The sequence below is a fragment of the Rissa tridactyla genome, chromosome 1 (assembly GCF_028500815.1).
Source record: "Rissa tridactyla isolate bRisTri1 chromosome 1, bRisTri1.patW.cur.20221130, whole genome shotgun sequence".
Lineage (NCBI taxonomy): Eukaryota > Metazoa > Chordata > Aves > Charadriiformes > Laridae > Rissa > Rissa tridactyla.
Genome location: NC_071466.1, coordinates 118,322,994 through 118,343,909, shown reverse-complemented (window position 1 = coordinate 118,343,909; position 20,916 = coordinate 118,322,994). Strand labels below are relative to the sequence as shown.

At 42.7% G+C, this 20,916-nt stretch overlaps 1 protein-coding gene across 12 annotated transcripts in view; it reads right to left on the bottom strand.

The window, feature by feature from the left end:
* The window catches only part of POU2F1 (POU class 2 homeobox 1), a 113,189-nt gene extending 98,166 nt beyond the window's left edge, over positions 1-15,023 (bottom strand). For all 12 annotated transcript variants that reach the window (XM_054195449.1, XM_054195382.1, XM_054195441.1 and 9 more), the window contains exon 1: positions 14,923-15,023. In XM_054195449.1, coding sequence (XP_054051424.1) covers positions 14,923-14,986 — 64 coding nt within the window. In that variant the 5' untranslated portion in view covers positions 14,987-15,023. The remainder of the gene's footprint in view (positions 1-14,922) is intronic.
* Between the last annotated feature and the right edge of the window lie 5,893 nt (positions 15,024-20,916).

Below are 20,916 nucleotides of genomic sequence, written 5' to 3'. Positions count from 1 at the left end.
TTTGCTTTTTCCATTCCAAGTTTCCTTTCATTTTTACATACTGGAGTTTTGCAGAGGTGATCACTTTCCCTAAGCATTCAAAAAAACTTCTACACTCCCCTTTCACTTCTTCAGAAGAATTTGCACTGCCAAGACACTTGCAGTCCAGAGCTTTAAATTCCATATATATTCAGTCTGGTATTAACTGCCACAATACTATTTCTAAATGCAACACTCATTCATACAAACACTGATGGGAACTGACTAGAAGTTAGAGTTTTGAGCTAGCAATTTTTCATGCACAGTTATGTCAGTTTGCCATTAAGAATGCAGTTATTCCCTCCAATAGCTTAATCCTAGAATTCTGGACTAGCCCAGACTAGAAGAGACCTCAAAAGATCACCTGGTCCAACCTTTTGTGGGAAAGGGAGCCTAGATGAGAATCTCTAGCACCCCATCTGACCGCATCTTGAAAACCTGTAAGTTTAGAAAAATCCTAATGTTTAGAAATGAACAAAAATATAAAACCCCACGTAAATTACAAAAGGCTACTCTGAGGATCACATAAAACTAGTCTAAAAACCAAAAGCTTTAGCAACCAAATAATACCAGTACTCTTAAATGAGTAAAACCCTCCATGTGCACAGACATTATAGTAAGATAAAAATGTCTACGGTTTTGAAAGAGCATTTAGAGAATTTAACATGAACTACCCCATCAATAGCACATTTATGCTGATTAAAGAAAAAAGCTAATTCTAAGCACAGCCATTACCAACATAAACTAGCAAATCTTCAAGCACAGGACCTCTGCACTTAGATAATGGTAACAGTACCTGCATCAGTATTTTGCAGTTTGCTCCCTATTAGTAGCTCATTAACAAAAACATCTATCACATATTCTTAACTCCAGTTGCAGCATGTCAGAATTTAACTTCCATGATACGCTTATCATAAATGACAGGCTACACAGGATATTTTTTCTTTTCTGCAGAAATACAACTGCAACTTCAATTTTCCTGTTATGTTTTTCATCTTCCTTACACACTGTCCATGATAACCTCCCACTTGCTAGTGGGTGCTTTTCAAGTCTCCATCTTTCTTCAGAGGAAGAAAAATGTGAAAAGGTCATTTAATTCTAACCTCACCTAAATGGATATATGCTCAATACAATTTAATGCAAATGATCACTACAGCTGTAAGCTACAGGAAGAAATCAGCACATCCTACATTTTCTCCTGTTATCAGAAAGGCTTTCAGCACACTTACAACAACATACTTAGGCCCTACCTATACACAGAAACTACCTTTGTCAAACTAAGCCAAAGGTGAAGAACATTTTACTTGCCGAGACCAAAAAAAGCCATACAAAAAATACCTGGCATACCATTTTAACACACTTTGCGCTATTCACTGATAATGTAAAGTCAGATGGCCCAGAAGTCTCAGACAACCTTTGAGTTAAGCCAATAAGCCAGCTCTAAACAGACACACAGTTATATCAACAAAAGAAAGGCAGGCTAGTTAAACTCAATGTTTTTATTGGCATTTTTACTGGGGCTATATTTGGAAGTCATATCACTTTAAAAATGTAGGAAAAATGCTAAATAATTCTCTATGACTATGGCAATGGAGGACTATGGCAAAAGAGTATGCACTGAACAGTCAGCTCTGATACCTGTGAAATGGAGGTGCACAACCCAGTGATAAATGGAAGTGTTCAGAGAACAGAAAACAGCTGACCACTTCCAAAGGCTGATGGGCAGGAAGTTTCCCAGTACAATTTGCAGGTCAACAAACCCTTGAAAGAGACTAAGAAAACATTTTACCTGCTTCAGAAATAGAACAGCACTAAGAAAGGCAAGCCAGAATTGAACAAATTATTCTGGGAGAAAAAACATAACAGGACACTGCTACTCTCACATTTTCAGTTTTAAATGAGCACACATTTCTCTCAGCTGCAAAGAATCACAACTGAGTGGTGGAAAAAAAAATAAATATTTTCCTGTTCATTCGTATCGGCAAACTTTTTGGGCTAGTATAGCTGAAACAGGTCCAAATAAATGAAAATGCAAGGTCTGATTTCCCAGACTCCAGGAGTGAATTTAAAGGTAAGCAGGAATTAGGTTTATTTTGAGAAAGAGATATGGATCATATTAGTCATTGTTATCACAAAATAAACAAGTCACAGTATCACACATTGATGCTTTTTGGTTTGCTAGCAAGATCTGAAGAAAACTGAGAATAAAGATAAAATACACTGCAGTGAAGTCACTGTACTGAATTCATGACATCATAATTGTTGCCATGGCAACTAGCTAGTATCAAGCACAGAATACTGCCTTCGCTGCAGAATCAAGGAGCACCTGTGCTGCCACAAAAGAAATGGTCTTATTCAAACACAAATCTAGTCAACAACACAGGAAATAAGATATTACTGTAAGTAAATTGCCTTTTCAATACCTCTTATTTTGTTCACCTGGTGTGAGACTTTTTAAACACTCGGGCACACATAAAGAGGTCTGATAAAGCATACATGTGATAAAGAGACTCTAATTGAAAAAATGATGTTTTTCTTCCACAGTGTTCCTCAATTTTTCCAGTACAGAGTAATTCTTCTCTTTGTGCCTTCCTCTCCTATCCATATGACTGCAGTCATATACAACAAACCTCTGTTCAGACACTAAACAGAGGGCAAAAAACTCCTGAAAAAAATTTTCCAGTTTTTATTTCAAGAAGCTATACAAATAGTCAAATTGGAACTATCACACAGAAGTAGGACTTATTGATAAAGAACATATTCCCCATTTAGAGCCCACAACTCCTTTTGTTTAAGGACTGCCCCAGCAGGGCCTTGAACACTAGTCATGTGTTTTTCAATGCACTCACTAAATGCAATGCTTCAAATCTGCAGGGCTCTGAGAACAGCACGAGAGCAGCTTTCTTATAAATAAAAACCTCATCCCTTTTCCTCTAAACAGTCCTATTTTACATGAGGAACATCTGCTATTCCCAGCTCCTCATCATTCACAAATGTAAAAGCTTCAGAAATTAAATCTTTCAAAAAAAAAAAAAAAGCTAAGCAGTTGACAATTTATCAGGTCACAATTAGATTTTGACTAACAGTTAAGTATTAAATGCACAAATGCCACACGATGTTGCAATCTCAAATATTTGTTGAAATAAATCACTCAGTATTACAAAGGCACATGAGGGAAAACACACTGGAAAACTGACTACTTCATATTAACTTGCTGAATAAAAAAAAGTCAGGGCTCTAGGTCAGTAATACCAGATAGGGTTTCACAGTTCAACCTTAGAGTTGATTAGCAACAAATAAATTGTTTCAAAACAAAATTTAACAAACAGACCACACTATATAGTAAAGTATGAAGTATACTTATTTGCTACCTCAATGGTTCTTAAAGAGCAATCCATAAATTATTGCTGTAGCAGAGAACACTTCCACACAATCATATGTAATTAGTCAATGTGTCTAAACAGTTTCAGGATGCATTGATGGGTTTTTTCAGCTTCTAAGAAAACAAAATTGTCCTAGTTACTAATTAAACAACAGCACCACATTTCTACATTGGCTTCGTACCTTTGTTGGACACTTTCGCTATTGCTATCAAGTACAGCAATTACACCAAAACCAAAGGACAGAAGTAGTGAAGTAACTTGTCTCTCCAGTCCCCGCTCTCTTTATAAAGACTGTCTGAACAAATGAGTATTAGACAAATTAGAGAATACAAACAGTAAAATGAGGAGTTTCAGATACAGGTGATTAGTAGACAGCTGTATCCCATATGTTTCTGTTTTAAATGTTCTGCTAATATTATTTCACACAACCAACAATGATGATCACTGCTTGAATGATGATGCCATGAAAATCCCCAGTTTAACTAACCTTCCGTAATATGAAGCGTAGTCAGGAAATGACTATAGTTGACAAAATATTCTAAGGAAATTGCTGAGTGTGTCAATCTACTCCCGGCCACTGAAAGGTAAAGAAATGAACAATCTTCCACATGTTTTAAAAAAAACCTTAGGAACAGACACTGCCTTTAGTGATAACAAGCATATATCCTAATACATCAAATACAGTTAATACAACTGCCACAAACTCAGAGAAGAACTCAAAGAAGCAAGTTGATAAGACCTCAAGCAGGTTATGTCAGTAATGCAGAGTTCTCAACTTCTCTCCAATTCTGAGTATAAATTTCTTGAAGTGTCCGTATTATACAATTCACAGACCTATTTGTGATGTAAATACAGGACAAATGGCAATGACCTTCCCTTCCTTATTAGTAAACAGAGCATTTCTAGCTCTAACCCACACAATTATAAATCACTACTTAATAAGTCATGAAAAAAATACCACTGTGCCTGCAGTTAATTTTGTTTTTTGAAAGATTGACAGATTAACTGATCCCTTAAGCAACTAATGTGTCTTCTCCAAGTGCATACAGAAAATTATGGATTGCATCAAGAATTTGGAGAGCTTTTGATATAACTTTAAAATGAACTTGTATATTAGGTTTTCCCCAACAGTCCTTCTGTTACGTTTAACTTTTGCTTATGTTAACATTAAGTAGGGAAATGAGAAGATGTTAAGTGCTGGCCCTTTGTACATGGTATTTTTTCTTGTATCATTCATTTATCAATAACAGAAGTAACAACTAAAAATATTCTGCTGTGATCTTTAGAGGTGCCCACAACACTTGCAAACCCTACTAGAGACACCTCACACCTCAACACAAAGAAACACTACTTGTCCCTCCTCTCTCGCCCACCAAACCAAAAGGCTAGATTTAGGATGCCAAACACCTATTCTAACTCTTATGCCTTTATTCAAACTTCAATATAGCAAAGCCTTTACACTGTTGCAGAGTTCATTATCCACAATTACAGAAAACATAAGCATATAAGCGCTTAAATACAATACTACATCCTTTATTTTTAGCTGTTTAAAAAATAACTATGTTTACTATAGATATTATTAAAACATGTTACAAGATGTGCCTGGATACGTTTTTAATTTTAACTATATTGAGAATGATATTAATGAAGTAGATTTTCACAACACAGGCATGGCTGAAGTGCATTCTCGGGAAGTTTTAGGGAACTGGGCTTTAGGAAGTCCTTAGTATATTTGGAACAAGTCCCTTCTGCACCACTGAACTGAACAATATAAGATGGAACCATGTTGCAACTAGGTTCCAAACCAAATTAAACCATATCACAATAAAACACAGCATTTTTATCTCTCAGAACTGAGAGAAGATATTCTTTACAATGCCATTGTCTCCCACTGTAATAAGAAAAGGAACAGCCTTGAAATAAAATAAGCTGAAAATTTATACAGATTTCTGCAGTCCCTGTCTGTAGGGTAATTCTCAAACACGCTCAAGACCCTCAGTGGGTCTTAAGGAGTTAAGAATCCACTCAGTTGTGGATCTTTCCCATGAAGTAGTAACAGAGGCTGAATTTTTAATACCCACTCTCTTATCTTCCCCTTATCTTCATACAGTAAGAGAGCAAAAGGAGCTTTTAGTTCTCTAGTTCCCTGATAGGGAACGAGAAGTTAGTAAGAAAGCCTTGGAGCAATCCCTTGGTTGTTTTACAGAGCTAGGAATGTGCAGAGAAAACTAGGAACATCACCTTTCCTGAACTCTTTTATGGTGCGCCTGAGCACTTTAGGATACAAAAAGAACAAGTGCAAAACTTAAGATGGACTGAGAAATAAGTGGGAAGTTTTTGTTTCAAAGAAAGTACTAAAATCACCATACTGGCTCTGACCAAGGATCTACCTGACCCTCCTCCAACAGCAGTCACCAGCAGACACCTAGGAAAGAGAGTAAAAGCAGGGCATGCAGAAGGATAGTATTGCTGATTACATTCCCAAATGTCAAAAATTTGCAGCTCAGCACCTGCCTGAGCCAGAGGTGAAAACCAACATGCAACAGACTGCTTAGCCCTTCTTTGTACAACCTTGCAGAGACTGAAAAAAGAAAAAGGGTAAGCAGCAAAGGTTAGTTTAAAACCAGATAACATTAAAAATTTCTGCAACTTCACAAGATTCAAACTGAGTAAAATAAATTTTGGAAAATTGTCAGGTTTCTAGTTTACGCTTTTCTGCCCGATGTGTCCTCTTTTGAGAGCTTTGACTAAAAGTTTGCTCTACAACTGCTGCTACTGCGTTTTCCTAGAGCAGTGGCTGGCAAAATTTGATAGGCAACAGTGCAGCCTGGCAGCTGATGGCTTCTTTCTTACTTTGGTACACCCCTCCTAACCAAAGGGAAGCTATGCTGGCAGTAAAATAGTAGATGGATAAAGGTTAGCAACGGTGCGATTCAAACAACTTGCCATGTGAGACAGTGTGACTCATTTGAAGTCAGACGCTAGTAGACCTCGGACTAAATAAATATACTGAAGTGTACGTTCTCAATTGTTCTGAAACATACTCCTAAGTTCCCAAGTTTAGCTAGCTTTGTTGCCATAAGCTCTCTAAATAACTATATCCTGACCGAAATGAACAGCAAGTAAAGATAACCTTATGATAAAGTCCGTTTAAGGGAATGCATGCTTCACTTGAGATACCGGAAATACTCATATAACAACTTACACTGTGCCGTTCGGATCAACATAAATTCGATAAAAACAGAAAAGTACCACTGGAAAGTCCAATACAGCCTGAAAAGTACCGGGTCTTTCTAACAGTGAGAACAGACACCCTCATTCAGAAACAAATGTTACATGTGGAAAGTTACTGCTCCCTTTGCCCTCCTACCTCCAGCTCTTCCACACAATCCCAACCCATTTCTGCCAGAAGCTAGGACACAGTTTTCCACAGGCTTTGTCAAAACAGACAATAGCCCAGAAAGCGATGGCCCAATACTCTTCATACTTACGTTCCCACTTCTTTTTGGCAGCAACCCACCCTTAAATTGGATTAAGTGTAACATGAACTGCACCCTCAGGTATGATGACAAAGCAACTCAGAGGATCCCTCACTCATAGATTTCAATCAGAATTATCTGGGCTCCTTTAGGCAGCTTAGATCAGTCTTTATTAACCCAGCTAATTTTAACTGAAAGGGCTTACTCAGTACCCAAACTGGCAGACCCAGCTATAGATGCAGGGGAACAGGAAACTCTGACAGTCAGAAGCAGTAATGTCTTCTACTACTACGACACCTAGAAGAAACTGTCCCCAGCCCACGCTTTCTGGTACTTTTTCCAAAGCATGTGTGCATACAGATGTGTGTGCATGCATTGGAGGACGTGGTGGGAAAGACTCCTAGAGGAATTGGTAGGGAGGGGAGGTAGCATTTCCTGGCATACCTATATCTCTGCAGCTTTAGAAATAAGCAAATGCAAATATCTATTTAAACCTACATTTGAAAAGTCAAATAAAAGTGATAACCTACTAAAGATCAGCAGGTAAGAAACAAAATTATGAATAATTAGAAAGGCATCTTTGCAACAGCATGCCTGGAAGAAACCCGAATCTCATTTCTCATTCAGTAGACTGTATTAAATAATAATAATTTAGAAATGAGTGATTCATCAAACATCTGAGTCATTTCTACCTGTATTCACTGTATAGTCCTCCCCCTCAGCTATATCCAAGTAGTATAAAGCTACAACTTCACACTGGTGTGGTCAAGCACAAATTACTAAGTCACATGGTATTTTTCAAATAAAACTGAATCATCAAAAGGACAAAGAGAACAAATAGCAAAGGAGCTCACTGCAAAAAAGAATGGTGGCTTCCTAACAGCTCTTAAAGAAAAGGAGGGGAAAAAAGAAGCAAGCTACATCTCCAGCCTGATTCAACAGGTTTTTCTACACTTATTTTTAAGTCTTCAACTGTATTTACTATTTTAGTAACTTAGCTGTTCATATCTGCCTTTCCTAAAACTTCATGCCCTGTCATACAATGTCAAACATGCTATATATGCTACTTCATTTCTATACAGCCAAATCTGATTTCTGGGAAGAAAAAAAAAATAAAAGGAATTATGAGCAAAAGACTCCTTGTCACAATATCACGGTTTATAGAAAAGATAAATCTGTCTCAGAGTGATCACGTTAAATGGCTGAAGCAGTTATGCTTGGGGTTTTTGTGGTTTCTTTTTTTAAAGGTTGCTTTACAGGGCTATCAGTCCAAAATTTAGCAGAAGTAACAGCATCTGTAATTTCCCAAGTACTTTTGCCAATATGTCTTTTTAAGCCACAGTCCTTTTTAGAGAGGTGTCTCATTGTAAGCCGCACTAAAATAATGGGAGCCACTTAAAGGTCTCATCCACAATTTTTATTTAAGAGTTTCTGCCACGGCTACCATTAATGCAATCATACCTATGACAGCACAAACCACGCCAAATTTTCAGCATCTATTGGTTTCTAAGCTACTCTTTTACTTAGATGCAGTTTCACCACTTCAGTGTCTACGTATAGCCTGCTGCTAGAACAGGAGGTCCAGCATAGTGCCCACGGCTATACATTCTCATCGTTTCCCTTGGGCCAGTACCATTTTAGATGAACCGAGTTCATCAACTCAATCAACTGTGGTTTCACAGTGGTTTATGTCAATCTAAAAGTAAAGCTATATAATACAACTAAGCTAGCCAGAATGCTTGCTGCTGCTTTTGAAAAGAGGAAGCTTCATTTCTCTTCCTTCTTTCCCCTTCCTCCACTTTCACTCACATGGTTCTACCCTCTCTCTTGCACTTGAAGGCCTTTGTTGAGCCAATTTCAACTCAAAAACCAAAGATCTAAAATTATCTGCGGCTAGTTTTCCACCAGGTTAGCAAGTTAAGCTAGAGCATCCTGGAAACCAGTAAGGGCCCAGACAGGTGCCAAGTAAGTGGTAGAATCACATGGCCAAGAGCATGACTCCCCATTTATGCCGACAGCAAAGCCATCAGAGAGAATGAAATTATGAGAAGACTTGGGTCAACATGTATGCTTCTTGTTCCCTTCCTTGATTGGTACTGCTATTTGTCTAATCTCATTGTAAGCCAGTTCAGAGAGCTAAACCAACAAAAAACCTATTCATTATTTTTGGCAAGGCTTGTTTTCTGCCAATTTAATTCCCTGAACTAGCTCAGCAAAGGAATCAGGCAAGCATCTGCACCAGTGCAGAGAAGGGGGCAGGAACACACAGGGAGATGAGGACAGGCTTGGGCTGATTTAAACTGTCATTGAACTGCATACCCTACAGCAGATCTACATCACATTCTAGTTAGAACTGACAGTAATCTGCCTTTACAACAGGAGGCCTTCATCACTGATGAGAGTACATGAACAGTACCAGCACTGAAACATTGTAAGCAAAGTTTAACCTGAACACAAGCTTGGATGATTACACGTAAAAGCAGAAGAATCACAGTATTCTTACCTTCAGAAACACTACAAAACATTAGCTAATTATTCCCCTAGCAACACCTCTGTGAAAATGTGCTCTGCAATTCCCATTACACAGATTTAGCCCAGAATAGCAAAGCGAGCAAAACTGGTGACCAACTCAGAACTGGAACCCAGTAAATCCTCGATACCAAACCAACACTTCATCACTCAACTATGTTGTTTATTAATCCTTAAATAATTCAATTAGCCAGTAGCAGTCTACAAAAAAAAACCAAACAACCAACTCCTTTGGCAATGACTTTGTAATGCACCATAGAGCTCATAATTTATAATACAGTTATGTTAACAAATGTGGATATTTCCTAGCCAGTTGTGAAATAAGAAATTAGGGAAAGGAATAATACTGAGATCTTAAGTAATTATTTCCTTTTCTACAGAGAAAAATAAGTGCACACGAAGCAGCATGAGGACCTATTCACACAATTCAAGAAGTTTACTGCAAAGAACTATGGAAAGGAAAATACATCTATGTACATGTTCTTTCTCAGATCGGCAATTGTCAAACAATTTCAAGTGAAATACAAGCAATTACTTAATACTCACTAACCAAGACCAGTATCGTTCCTCTAAATTTATCTCCCGCACTCAGTCCAACAAATCCCAGGCTTAACTTGCCCTGTATAACAATGTAACACAACAGGAAAAGGGGTGGGAAAATTTGTCAACACAGAAGCAAATCTCTGCAGTAGTAAACAGCCAGCACTGTAAATCTATTCAGCAACATGAGATGGTCTCTCATTCACATACTAGCTTAAGCACCCAAACCAAGCATATCACATTTGGGACACTCAAGTCATACTTAATTTTGTTCAACACCTCCTTTTGACAACACCTTTGTCACAGAGACTGAAACTACATATGTCATAAAAGACAGTCATTTGCCAGGACCACCACTAATTCTCTCAAGATAAAAATAATAAAGCTGTAAGTGCAAGTACCAGAGGGTGCCTAATTGTCAGCTGTATAAAATATCAGTATCGAGATTATTGCCCTATGGGCAACAACAGTTTGAGGAGAATAGAAAAATAATGCTGGAAAAAAGGTAAGAAAATTAACTGACTAGATCTGCATATTAAAAATGCTGTATTCTGTTTTGAAGTCTTGAACTCCACAGGAGCCAAAATTAGAGAACAGTAAATGAAAATTTATTGCATGCTACAAAAAAATATTGCAAATTTACCAGAGAACCAGCAGAGAAACCCAACTTGTCTATGGAAGAGATGAATACTATTTAACAGAAAGAAGCTGAATGACAGAACAATCAAACAAAAACATTCTGGACAGCATGGACAAAAAAATATTTACCCCAAAATTCTTTGCATTCTCACTCATTTGAACATACAGAAAACAGCAAAAGTGAGAGACTCTAAACGGAGAATTTACCACTTGAAATCTGAGAAACATTATTTGGCAACGGTGATCAAAAACTCATTTTTCTGGGGCATGCATTATTACGATTGAGAAGAAGTAGGAAAAACACTTCTTCACACCGCCTAAGAGACTCATAACACAGAATATGTTGTTGCTTCCCAAGTTTAAAGACAGCCCAAGTTGAAGGCTACCTCACCGATTCCATCAAGTGAGGCAACTCCAGACATCATCACCATTACTTGCTAAGACAAGCATTCAGAAGCTATCCACATTCAGCATCAGAAAGCCGGTATTAACACTTATTTGCTTGAATTATTACTGCAGGCTAATCTTTGAGAAACTGTTAGCGACAACAAATCTGCGATATTTTTTTTTCCTCTTAAAATGACAGGCTGGGAAGCTCAGATTCTTCCCCCTTCCTTCTAGGAAATGAGGAGTAAGCTCTAGCTTCTCTAGTTGTGCAATCACCATACTGACACCTTCCCAATTCTGCTCCACATGCAGCAGCATGGCTACTGACACAGCTTAGCCTGTTTTCCAGCCAGATGTTCAACTAGTAAGTTTTGGTCAGTTTTGAAAAAGAAAAAAAAAAAAAAAACACACAGGAAAAAGGCAGAGCCACCTTGATAAATGAGCAGAGGTAATCAGGCAGTGGAACTATTTCATGGGGAGGATAAGACTTCTTCCTTCTGTCCCTAATAAAGTAAAAGCTGAAAGGACAGCCAAAATGGGAGACCCTATTCATGTGGTAAGGATTAGGAAGCACAACCCTCCATCCTCACCACAGGCAGGTAGTTGAGAGGGAAGAAAAAAAGTTTCTTTTACTCTCCCACCCATCACTGGCAGAGAAGGTCCAAGAAACAGCTTAAAATATGACACTCCTCAGTGACAAACTAACATAAAAGTCCTTACTCAAGACTGAGGAATAATACCCACACACCAGTCTCGGGACCTTCCAACAAGTGAAGATGATGCCAGGGTTTGGGAAAAGGGGGTTCCCACAAACGTGTTGCCCATGGGCTTCACTGGTGAAGGCACATTTCTATCCACATCATGTTCTAGTAAAATTTTAAGCTATAAAACAGGCACACAAATATATGTTTTAGAGAAATACATCTGTATTTTGGCATGCAAATACCTGACTTCAGAGTTATAAACCCCAGCGCGGCCATAAAACTGCACAAGACCACTGTCCAGTATTCCATTCTATAAAAATTACCGAAACATCAGTGACAAAGAAATTTTGTTTGCAAGATGCAATGTACATTTTTACCGTGCTGGATAAAATATCTACAGTCTCAGCAGTGGTTAAATTGCTGCTATAAAGGAAATTGTCCTCAGATAAATGGTTTCCCTATGAGAAGGTTTCAGTGCTACACCTCACCCCAGGTCAATAAATCAAATTAACGGCACCTTGTCCTCTGGCCAATGACATCATCGGCTTGACCACATCTTGTGAAGCGAGTGCAAAAACATATGCTATTTAAGGCATGAAATCATATTACTGCTTTTTGTCCAGCCAGCCTTGTGCTGTTGGTCTGTGAAACAGTCAGTCACCTGAACAGTCTCATTACCGCTTCTACAGATTTTCTTCTTCTAGTATTCAAGGCCTGTCTTCACCAAGGGTGAAGAAAAAGGATAAATAATCTGAGTCATTATTTTTTAAATCAAAATGCTTTTCATTAGCTGCAGCATAGTATTTTGTGACAAATTAAATTTAGAACCAAACTACAAAATACGCCCTCTGCATTTGTATGTGAACTCTCTTCCTAGACATGTTTACATGCTAATCTGGCACTGCTACTTTGAAGTACCCTGCTGTTAGGTCCTTTTTCTCCACAGGGTGAAAACAATGGTCACTAATTAAAACCTACAGTTTTATCTGAAACCCATCCCTGCATAATTTTTTTTTTACTTACTGCTTCTTCCTAATAAAGTAGTAGATTTATTTTCTTTCTAAATAGACTAGTACTTGGTTTAAAACTTAATTACTCCAGACAATTTAAGAGGATTAATTTCAATTTTCACTTGGTGTTCTTATGACACAATCACAGAAAACTTATCTTCCTTTTTAGACCCTGTACTGCCTAGTAGTATCTTCTGTCTTGAAAGCCAAACATAAATGAAAGAAAAAAAAAAAAAAAACAACAAAAAACAACCCAGAACAGCCAAAGATACAAGCAGCAACAAAAGCATCTGACACACTGCACTGTTAAACTGCACCCACACTAAGCAAAAAGAAGGTGAATAAGATTATCTTCAATGTATTCAATTCTGTTTGTGTTCAGAGGGAGGAGGAAAGCTGTTCAGATTTTGAGTGTGTCTTCTATAGCTCTCTCAGTGCCAGGAAACGTAAATTAGAAGCAACTCTCCTTTAAGGAAAAGAATCAAGGACAAAGGGACCAAAAATGCCCAAGCCTCTGAAAAGCAGATATGAAAGGAACAGCTTTACAGTCTTGAGTTGCTATAAATTAAAAATAAGCTCCTTATTTAAGAGACATGAGTGTTTGAGAATCTATGAGCAGATCTGATGCTGCTCAAGCCCCAGGAGGGTTTTGTTTTTGCTGGCAGGGGTGGAGTGGAGATGGGGGGGTCATTTTGGTTATTAGTAAATAAATCAAGCAGCAGAGAGTGAGGCCTAGGCGCCTGCCAGAGGAGCCAGGGCCTAGCTCTCCCCCCTCCTCTCCTCACACAGCCTGGGTTTGATCTCGGGGCCCTGTGGGTTGCCAAGAAAATTTAAAAAAAGCGAGAGAGCAAGAAAGAAGAATCATATTGAACCACAAAAGCACATGGGGCGAATGTAAAATATAAACACGGCGTTGGGCTCTGAGTGGCTGTTATTAAAGGTCTGAATTACTAAACATGAGAGGCGGGGAAAGCCAGGCGGCCATTTCAATAATATAAACCTCCCCGAATTAGACATTATTCAAATGAGAAGGAGAGATAGAGAGAGAGAGAGCGCGCAAGCAAGCGAGGGAGAGGGACGGGACCCGCACCCCCAGTGCCAGCCCACCGGGGCTGCCGGCACCACCGCCCGCCCCTGCCCCGCCACCCCGGGCCAAGGGAACGCGGGGCCGTTGGCCGGTGCCCAGGGGCCTGCCCCGGGGGCCGCAGCACCCCGCTCCCCCCGGGAGCAGGAGGCCAAATACCACCGGGGCAAATCCAGCCTTCGTGGGTGCACACAGGCGGCCTCGCCCGTCGGAGGGGAGAACGGAGAAACTGCCCGCACACCCCACAACTCACCCCCCATTGAACCTGCCCTTTACGGTGGGGTGGGGGGGGGGTGGGCTGGGGGGGCGGAGAAGAGGGGGGAGCTTTAAATAAAGAGCCAAACCACGCTCCCGTCCTACCCCTCCCCGCGGCCATCCGCACCCATCCACCCCACGCCTGCAGGCCCCAGACTCTGGGGAAATAACCCTGGCTGGGGGAGATGCGGGCGGGGGCGGGGGGGGCAATGAGAGGCGAAATGAGGAAACCAAATCTTTCTACCTTCACCCGGCCCCACTGCGGGGTCCCCCTCCGTCCTACCGCCGCCGCGCCGGCGGGGGGACCCTGCTCCACTCGGGGGGCCGCTCACCTCCCCCCCTCCCGCGGCCCCCGCCGGGACGGCTCCAGCAGCATCCCCCGTTCCCCCCCCCCCCCCGTCATGAATATGTAAAGCGGCTTTTATTGTGGGCGTGCGGGCCGGGTGGCGGCTAGCCACCTCCGACCGCTTTTGGGTGCGGGGATGCCCTCCCCCCACCACCACCCCGGCTTCCCCCCGCCACAGACACTTCGCCGACTCCCCACCCCAACCCCACCGCCTCGCCGTTGCGCCGCCGCCGCCGCCCGCGCCACCGCCCCCCATCGCCCCGCTGCCTGCCCCAGGCGCCGGTGCCCCGGCGTGCGGGCGGGTGCGAGTGCGGCTCCGTGTGAGGGAGCGGGCGAGGGAGGGAGCGTGTGTGTGTGTGCGTGTGTATGTGTGTGTGTCTCCCCGCACGGGGAGGCTGCTTTCCTTCTTTCCCCCCCCCGCTCCCTCCTGTGCCGTTAATTATAATAATCCTGAGTACTAATAAATTATGCTAAGCGGGGCGGGCGGGCGGCGGGGGGGCCGCGTGTGCGAGTATGAATATGAATATGTAAAATGCAGTAATGATTACCTGCCGCTGCCGCCACCGCCGCCGCCGAACTCTCATCTTGACTCGCTGCTCCTCCGTCCGCCATTTTGAATATTTTAACCAAAATCGGCCGCCCGATAAACCCTCCCTCGCTCTCGGCCCCCCCCGCCTTCCCTCCTCCTCCTCCTCCTCCTCCCCCTCCTCCTCCTCCTCCCCTCCCCCCTCCGCGGCACCACCTCCCCCCCCCACGGCCGCCGCCGCCCTACTGCGCAGCCGCCAACCCACTGCGCCGCGGCCCCCGCTCTGCGCATGCGCAAACTCTCCCCCGCCGCCCGCGTTGCCGGCCAGCGCGAGGTGCGCCGCTGCGTATGCGCAGAGCGAACGGACTCCCTCGCTCGGCTTCCCCCCACCCCCACCCTCGGGCAGGTTTCGCGCGGCACAGCGCAGGCGCGCGGCTGCCGTCCCTTCACCTCCGGCCGGGGGCTCGTTAACGTGTAAACCGCCACGCCGCGCGCACCCAACGGTTCAGTTGTCCCCCCCGCCTCAACCCCGCGGTGCTGGGGGGTGGGCGCCTGCGCACTGGGGCCGTTGGGGGGGGAACGGAGCGCCCCCCCCCCCCCCCCCCCCCCTTGCTCCGGGCCGTGGCACAGGGCGGGGGGGAATGGGGTGTCTTGGGCCTCCCCCCATCCCCGTCGTGCCGGGGCTGCCCGCCGCTGGCTGACCCCCCCCCCCCCCGCCCTCCCTGCGGCAGCGGCAGCGGCGGCGGCTTCGTGGAGCGAAGGCCGCGGCGGGTTAACGGCGGCGGGGCAGGCACAAGCAGCCGGGGGGGGCCGCTGCTGGCGGAGGGGGTTATTTACCACGACCACCACCCTCACCACCACCCCCCCCCAGAGGCCTGCGTTAACTGTTCGGCCGCCTGAGCCGGCGGGGAGCGGCGCAAATAGTTAACCGCGGTAGTACATGAGAGGCAGCCAGGCGACGGCGTCTTCAAATGCGAGCGTTAGGCTGAAAGGGCGTTTTGGGAAAGAGCCGTGTCTGCAAGCGGCGATGCGAAAATCGCGGTTCGTAACTGCGCCTGCACGGCAGGTACTCCCCGAGCTCCCTGCGAAATTAATCCCCTATGAATTAAAAAAAAAAAAAAAAAAAAGGAATTGCATACAGAGGAAATGAAATAACAGAACCTGCGGTTGTGCGGGGAGGAGGGCGCGTAAGTGGTGGTCTGGTTTTCCTTCAGAAAAGAGCAATTACAGGGGAGTCGTTCTCCTCTTTTAAGACACCCACTGTAACGTGCCCCTCGTTCTGGGCAGTATGATGCTCCTGGGCCGTCTTTCTCAAATACTTGTATCCTGTCCCCACATCAAATTTGACTAACCTGAAAGGGAGTCGGGCTTCATGCCCCCCTCATTAAAAGCAAGCAGAGTAAATAAAGAGACTTAGAGGGACCAACAAAGCTAGCTTTAGATTAAAAGCTTCCAAATCAGGACAAGCAATCAGCTAACCAGGCAGAGTGGCAGTGGCAAAACTTTGCTGTTTCCCGATAGATTTGGCAGAGTGAAAATAAAACTTGCTTACATTGTTAACCTTAATATTGCATAAATACACATTTTCCCTGAACTTTGTAATATACGTCTATAAAAAGAAGAAGAAACACAAGGTGGTATAGATACAGAATGGCATTCCTTAAGGACTGAGCCTTAACATTTTCCAGGAGTCATTAACTTCAATGGTTCAGAGTCCACGACGGATTTTCTTCTGGGGCTCAAAACCTTGTGGAATAAGAGAAACTAAGAAATAAGAAAAGAGGATCTGTTTTTACATGCTGTTGCTGAAGAAATTATGAGCCGTATTGGAGGCTGTCACTGGATTTTTTTCATTGGTAGGGAAGAGCCAGAAAGGAAAGGCTGAGGGAGGGAGACAGCAGGGTTTCTCTCCAAGGGCTGAATCAGAAAGGTAATTTTGACATTTTTATTTAAAAATAAGTTCCTCTGGTAATGTGATTTTTTTTTTTCCATACTATAAAATAACCTCTTGATGCTGCAGTAAACATTAGTGGAAATGGACTGTGCTATGAAAGAGCAAAAACCTTCCCCTAATGCTTATTCTACTCTTGCACATTCTTTTGATGATATTCCATAACAGTAATTAAGCACTTTGTCTCATGAAGATCTGCGTTTCACTCACAGAAGTGAACATGTAAACAAAGGCATATTGTCGTGCTCCTCTTCTGTTCAGCCATGATCCTCGCAGGCCAGTTAATCCAGTTTTATGGCCAGGTTATACCAGCGCTGCAGCACACAGTGGCTGCACCATGACAGATAAAGGTGTAGAGAAAGGGCTGCCTAGATTAAGACTCTGCACAGCTCTAATCCTGCCTACGCTGAATATTCTCTCCCGTATCTTCCCATCTCACCCGTAGACTCTTCTCAGTCCTGCATGTTACTTCCCAGTAACCTCCTCCCTGATAGTAGCAGCTTCTCGCTGGGGAAAATTTGCTCCCATTACCACACCTGATTTAGCCTTCACTCTTGCTTAGCTTCTGCACAGTTAGGTGGAGCCCACAGCTGCCGAAGAAAAGCTGTCTGAAAACAAATAGTTACTATATTTTTTTCTGGTAGTTACTAACCTGCTCTGTGTTTTCTCATTGACTGGCTATAAAAACAACTTAATTCTGTTTGGCCACATCGCTGCTCTCCCTCTCTCCTTAAAGATTGCTCTGGACCTATGTCTGCATCCTCTTCTCTAGTTTACTTTGAATGCATCTCTATCTAGTGCCTTCCCCAAAGTGTCATACATCCCTGTGGCTATATATCCAGGAAAGCTGGCCAAATCATTAGTGATGAATAATTTATTAGATAAATTTTACCTCTATTTCAGTTGTGAGTAGTCCGCAAACAGCTTGTGATTTCTGCAAACTTATTATTTGATGTTACTTGCCACATAGTGCCTGACTGGTGTCTTACTCATGAGCAACTTGCTGGAAATACTTGAAATTTGAGATAATTGGACACAAAGATGATATGAAACTTAGTCCTACAAGAAGCTGAAGATTCATTTCACAAAAAAGGCTTAAGTGGGAAACTGAGTTGTTTGGCTGCAGTCAGCGAGGCTGGGCTCACGCTGGTGGTGAAGAACACGCTTACATCCTCTGCTGAAACAGAGTCCAGAGCAGCGAGCGCCTTGCAGGACTCCGTGTTTCTCGTTTCTGACTGGACTTGTCAGCCTCATAGAATCACCTCTCACAGGGGTTTTGCTTTAAAAATGTTTTCTGTCAGTGAAAAAAAAAAATTCAGGGTTCAAAATCAACACACCTGTAAAGGGAAGAAATAGTATTTCAGGATCTTTTAAAGCTCTGCAGTATATCTGCAGAGTCCTGTATGTCTGTTGTTTTGATTTTGATACAGATACCTCCCAATTCCTAGACCTCCTTGGCCTGCTCTACTTGTGCCTGTAAGCCCAAATTTCCTATGATGGCTATATTACCTTCTGAATTTTCTGTCTCCTGCTAGAATTAATTCAGTAGTGTTTCCGAGACTAATTTATTTTCTTTTAAGGTGGGGAGGCAGGGGGCAAAAGAAACACAAATTGCAGTATTTAAGCAAAAAACACATTGGGAAGGAAATTCTCCTTTTCCCCATGCAGCTCTGGTGTATAGAGAAATTAAGAGCAAACTTATCTGCTCTGCTCCAATTCCACTGTGCCACTCAGATGTGAATCCCAGATGCTGCTTTTCTCACACAATGTCCCTTCCCTCTATCATGTTTTCTTCCCATCAGATTTCTCTCCTCAAGGAGGCCCTGTTTCTAGAGTTATGTTTGCTTCAGCTTTCCCTTTTGTTCTCCAGGTACAGCAACAGAGGCTTCTGCCTCAAAACAGTCATTCTTTGCCCCTTAACACTTTCATGCACAGATCCCCAAAACCTCTCTATTCCTTTCACTTCAAACTGCTCAGATTGTCTCACCTTTAATTAAACTTAACCTTTATGTCTCTCTCTGTTTACCATTTTTCATGTGTAATACACGCCCTTACAGAGAGAGCATCAGTTTCTCTGTTACAGTCTCTGTAATAGTTACAGAGGTTACAGTCTTATTTTTTTAACATGCTCCAGATATGAACAGCAAAAGACAGTCCATGTCTTGAAGCTTCCAACTTGGAGAGATGGCAGGCAAAGAACGAGGGAAAAATAGGATTAGTACCTCCTTCATCGAGGAGGAAAAGTGAAGAAAAGCAATATAAAGACCATGCATAGCTCCTCCAGTTTCACAGCAGAGATATTAGTGATACTCGGACCTGGGCCTAGGTGCTCTGAAGCTGTACGGTTCAGTACTTTAACCACAAAGCTGTTTTTCCTTTCTCTCCTGGGTTGCTCCCCACCCTCCTTCTGTTCTCAAGCATGGAGGAGACAGACCACCCTTGCCACCGAGGCTTGGGACCCACCAGTAACTTCTCTTTCCAGTATTATGCTCTGCCCCCCCTGCAGAGCTCCTTCCTATGCACCTTGTGAGTGCTGAGCACGAACAGCAGACGAGGAATGGAGACTGCCCATTGCATGTATAGGCTTTTATTTTCCCCTGCACACTCCCCTGGCTGCTTTGACCAGATTGCTTTCTAGCTCTGTTTCTGGCCTTTTGTTGTCTCTGGATTGGAGAAAGGATGACCCCAAATCTTATTTCTGAGAGTTGTCGCCGATAAGAAATGGAGCACAGACAAAAAGAAACATGGTTTTCATTTTCATATTTTAAAAAAACCCTGTAATTCAGAACCTTCACACATCCTCAGGAAAGGGAGAGGTAATCATTAAGAGGACACTTATCTTTTCAGGTGGGTTTTTCAATCTATTTCTCACTCTCTGCTGCTTTGGGTGCACTTACTTTTTCTAGCTCAATTTTTTCTATGCATTTCAATGGTTGTCATCAATACAGCATCTGAGAGCCTTCCAATTTTAATCAATTACGCCTTACAAATCACCAGCTTAGAAGAGTCAGGAAATTATCACTGTGTTTTTTTAGCAATAGTAAACTAAGGCAGAGAAATTAAGTAACTTGTCTTCAGTTGCATGTGTGTCTGGGCAGCCCAAGAAGAGCAGCCCCTGATTCTCTCCATTGTGCCTTGATTGAAAGACCCTGTTCAACTTGTTGTTGTTCCCCTCACGGAGATCCACAAGGCTGGCTCTGTCTTTACCTGTCTCTCTATTCCGAGAGGGACAACAACGAGGTCCTACAACTTGATTCATATCTCTTGGGGAGTGGGATTTGCAATAGCCTGATTGAAGTTGCCACTCAAAACTGCCACAGATCTGCTTTCAGTGGTTTTCCCTGCTTCCCCTTGCTACCAGGGAACCCTTAAAAATACATAATATTTTTTCTTCTGAGGATTATTAACTGAGACTTGGGAAATGCTCAGATATTACAGCAAGAGTGGCTGCAGTCTGGCAGACCCCATATAGAAGGACAAATTCAGTTTTGCACCTATATGAAAAAGAGGGCTGAACTCCTTTTTTCAACCAGATGTACAGCATGCTTTCTGCTGTAGACCTTGGGAATGCATTGGTGCTGCTTACATGAAGAACCAAATTGTTTTTGACCTCAGTGAAGAGGGGGCCAAGAGGGACACATCTGACACCTTTTAGCAACCGCAAGGTTTTCTGTAGAATAGACATAGCCTGTGAAACAAACACACAGCTGGAGTTAGGGTGCTTTTGAAAACATTGTCTTTATTCTTTACCTCCCTTTCTTCGAGGACAGGCTTTTTGCTTATTCCCTCTTCAGAAAGGGACTTTTCTGGCACACAGCCTAGCCTGGCTGGAGATTAGGGATTCTCTCTGCCCCTTCATCCTTGAATATTTCCTTTTAATTTCACAGTTTAAATTCCAATTGTGTAATTACGTTCTGCCTACTCCAAATTCCTCTGTAATTTCAATTGGACACGGTGTCCTTCACTCTCTAGGCTGAACTCTTGCAGTGCTGTGGGGCACTGTTAAAAGGCTGCCACGCTCCACTCTAGTCCCATTTCATGTAAATGGGGAAAGAGAATGGTCCT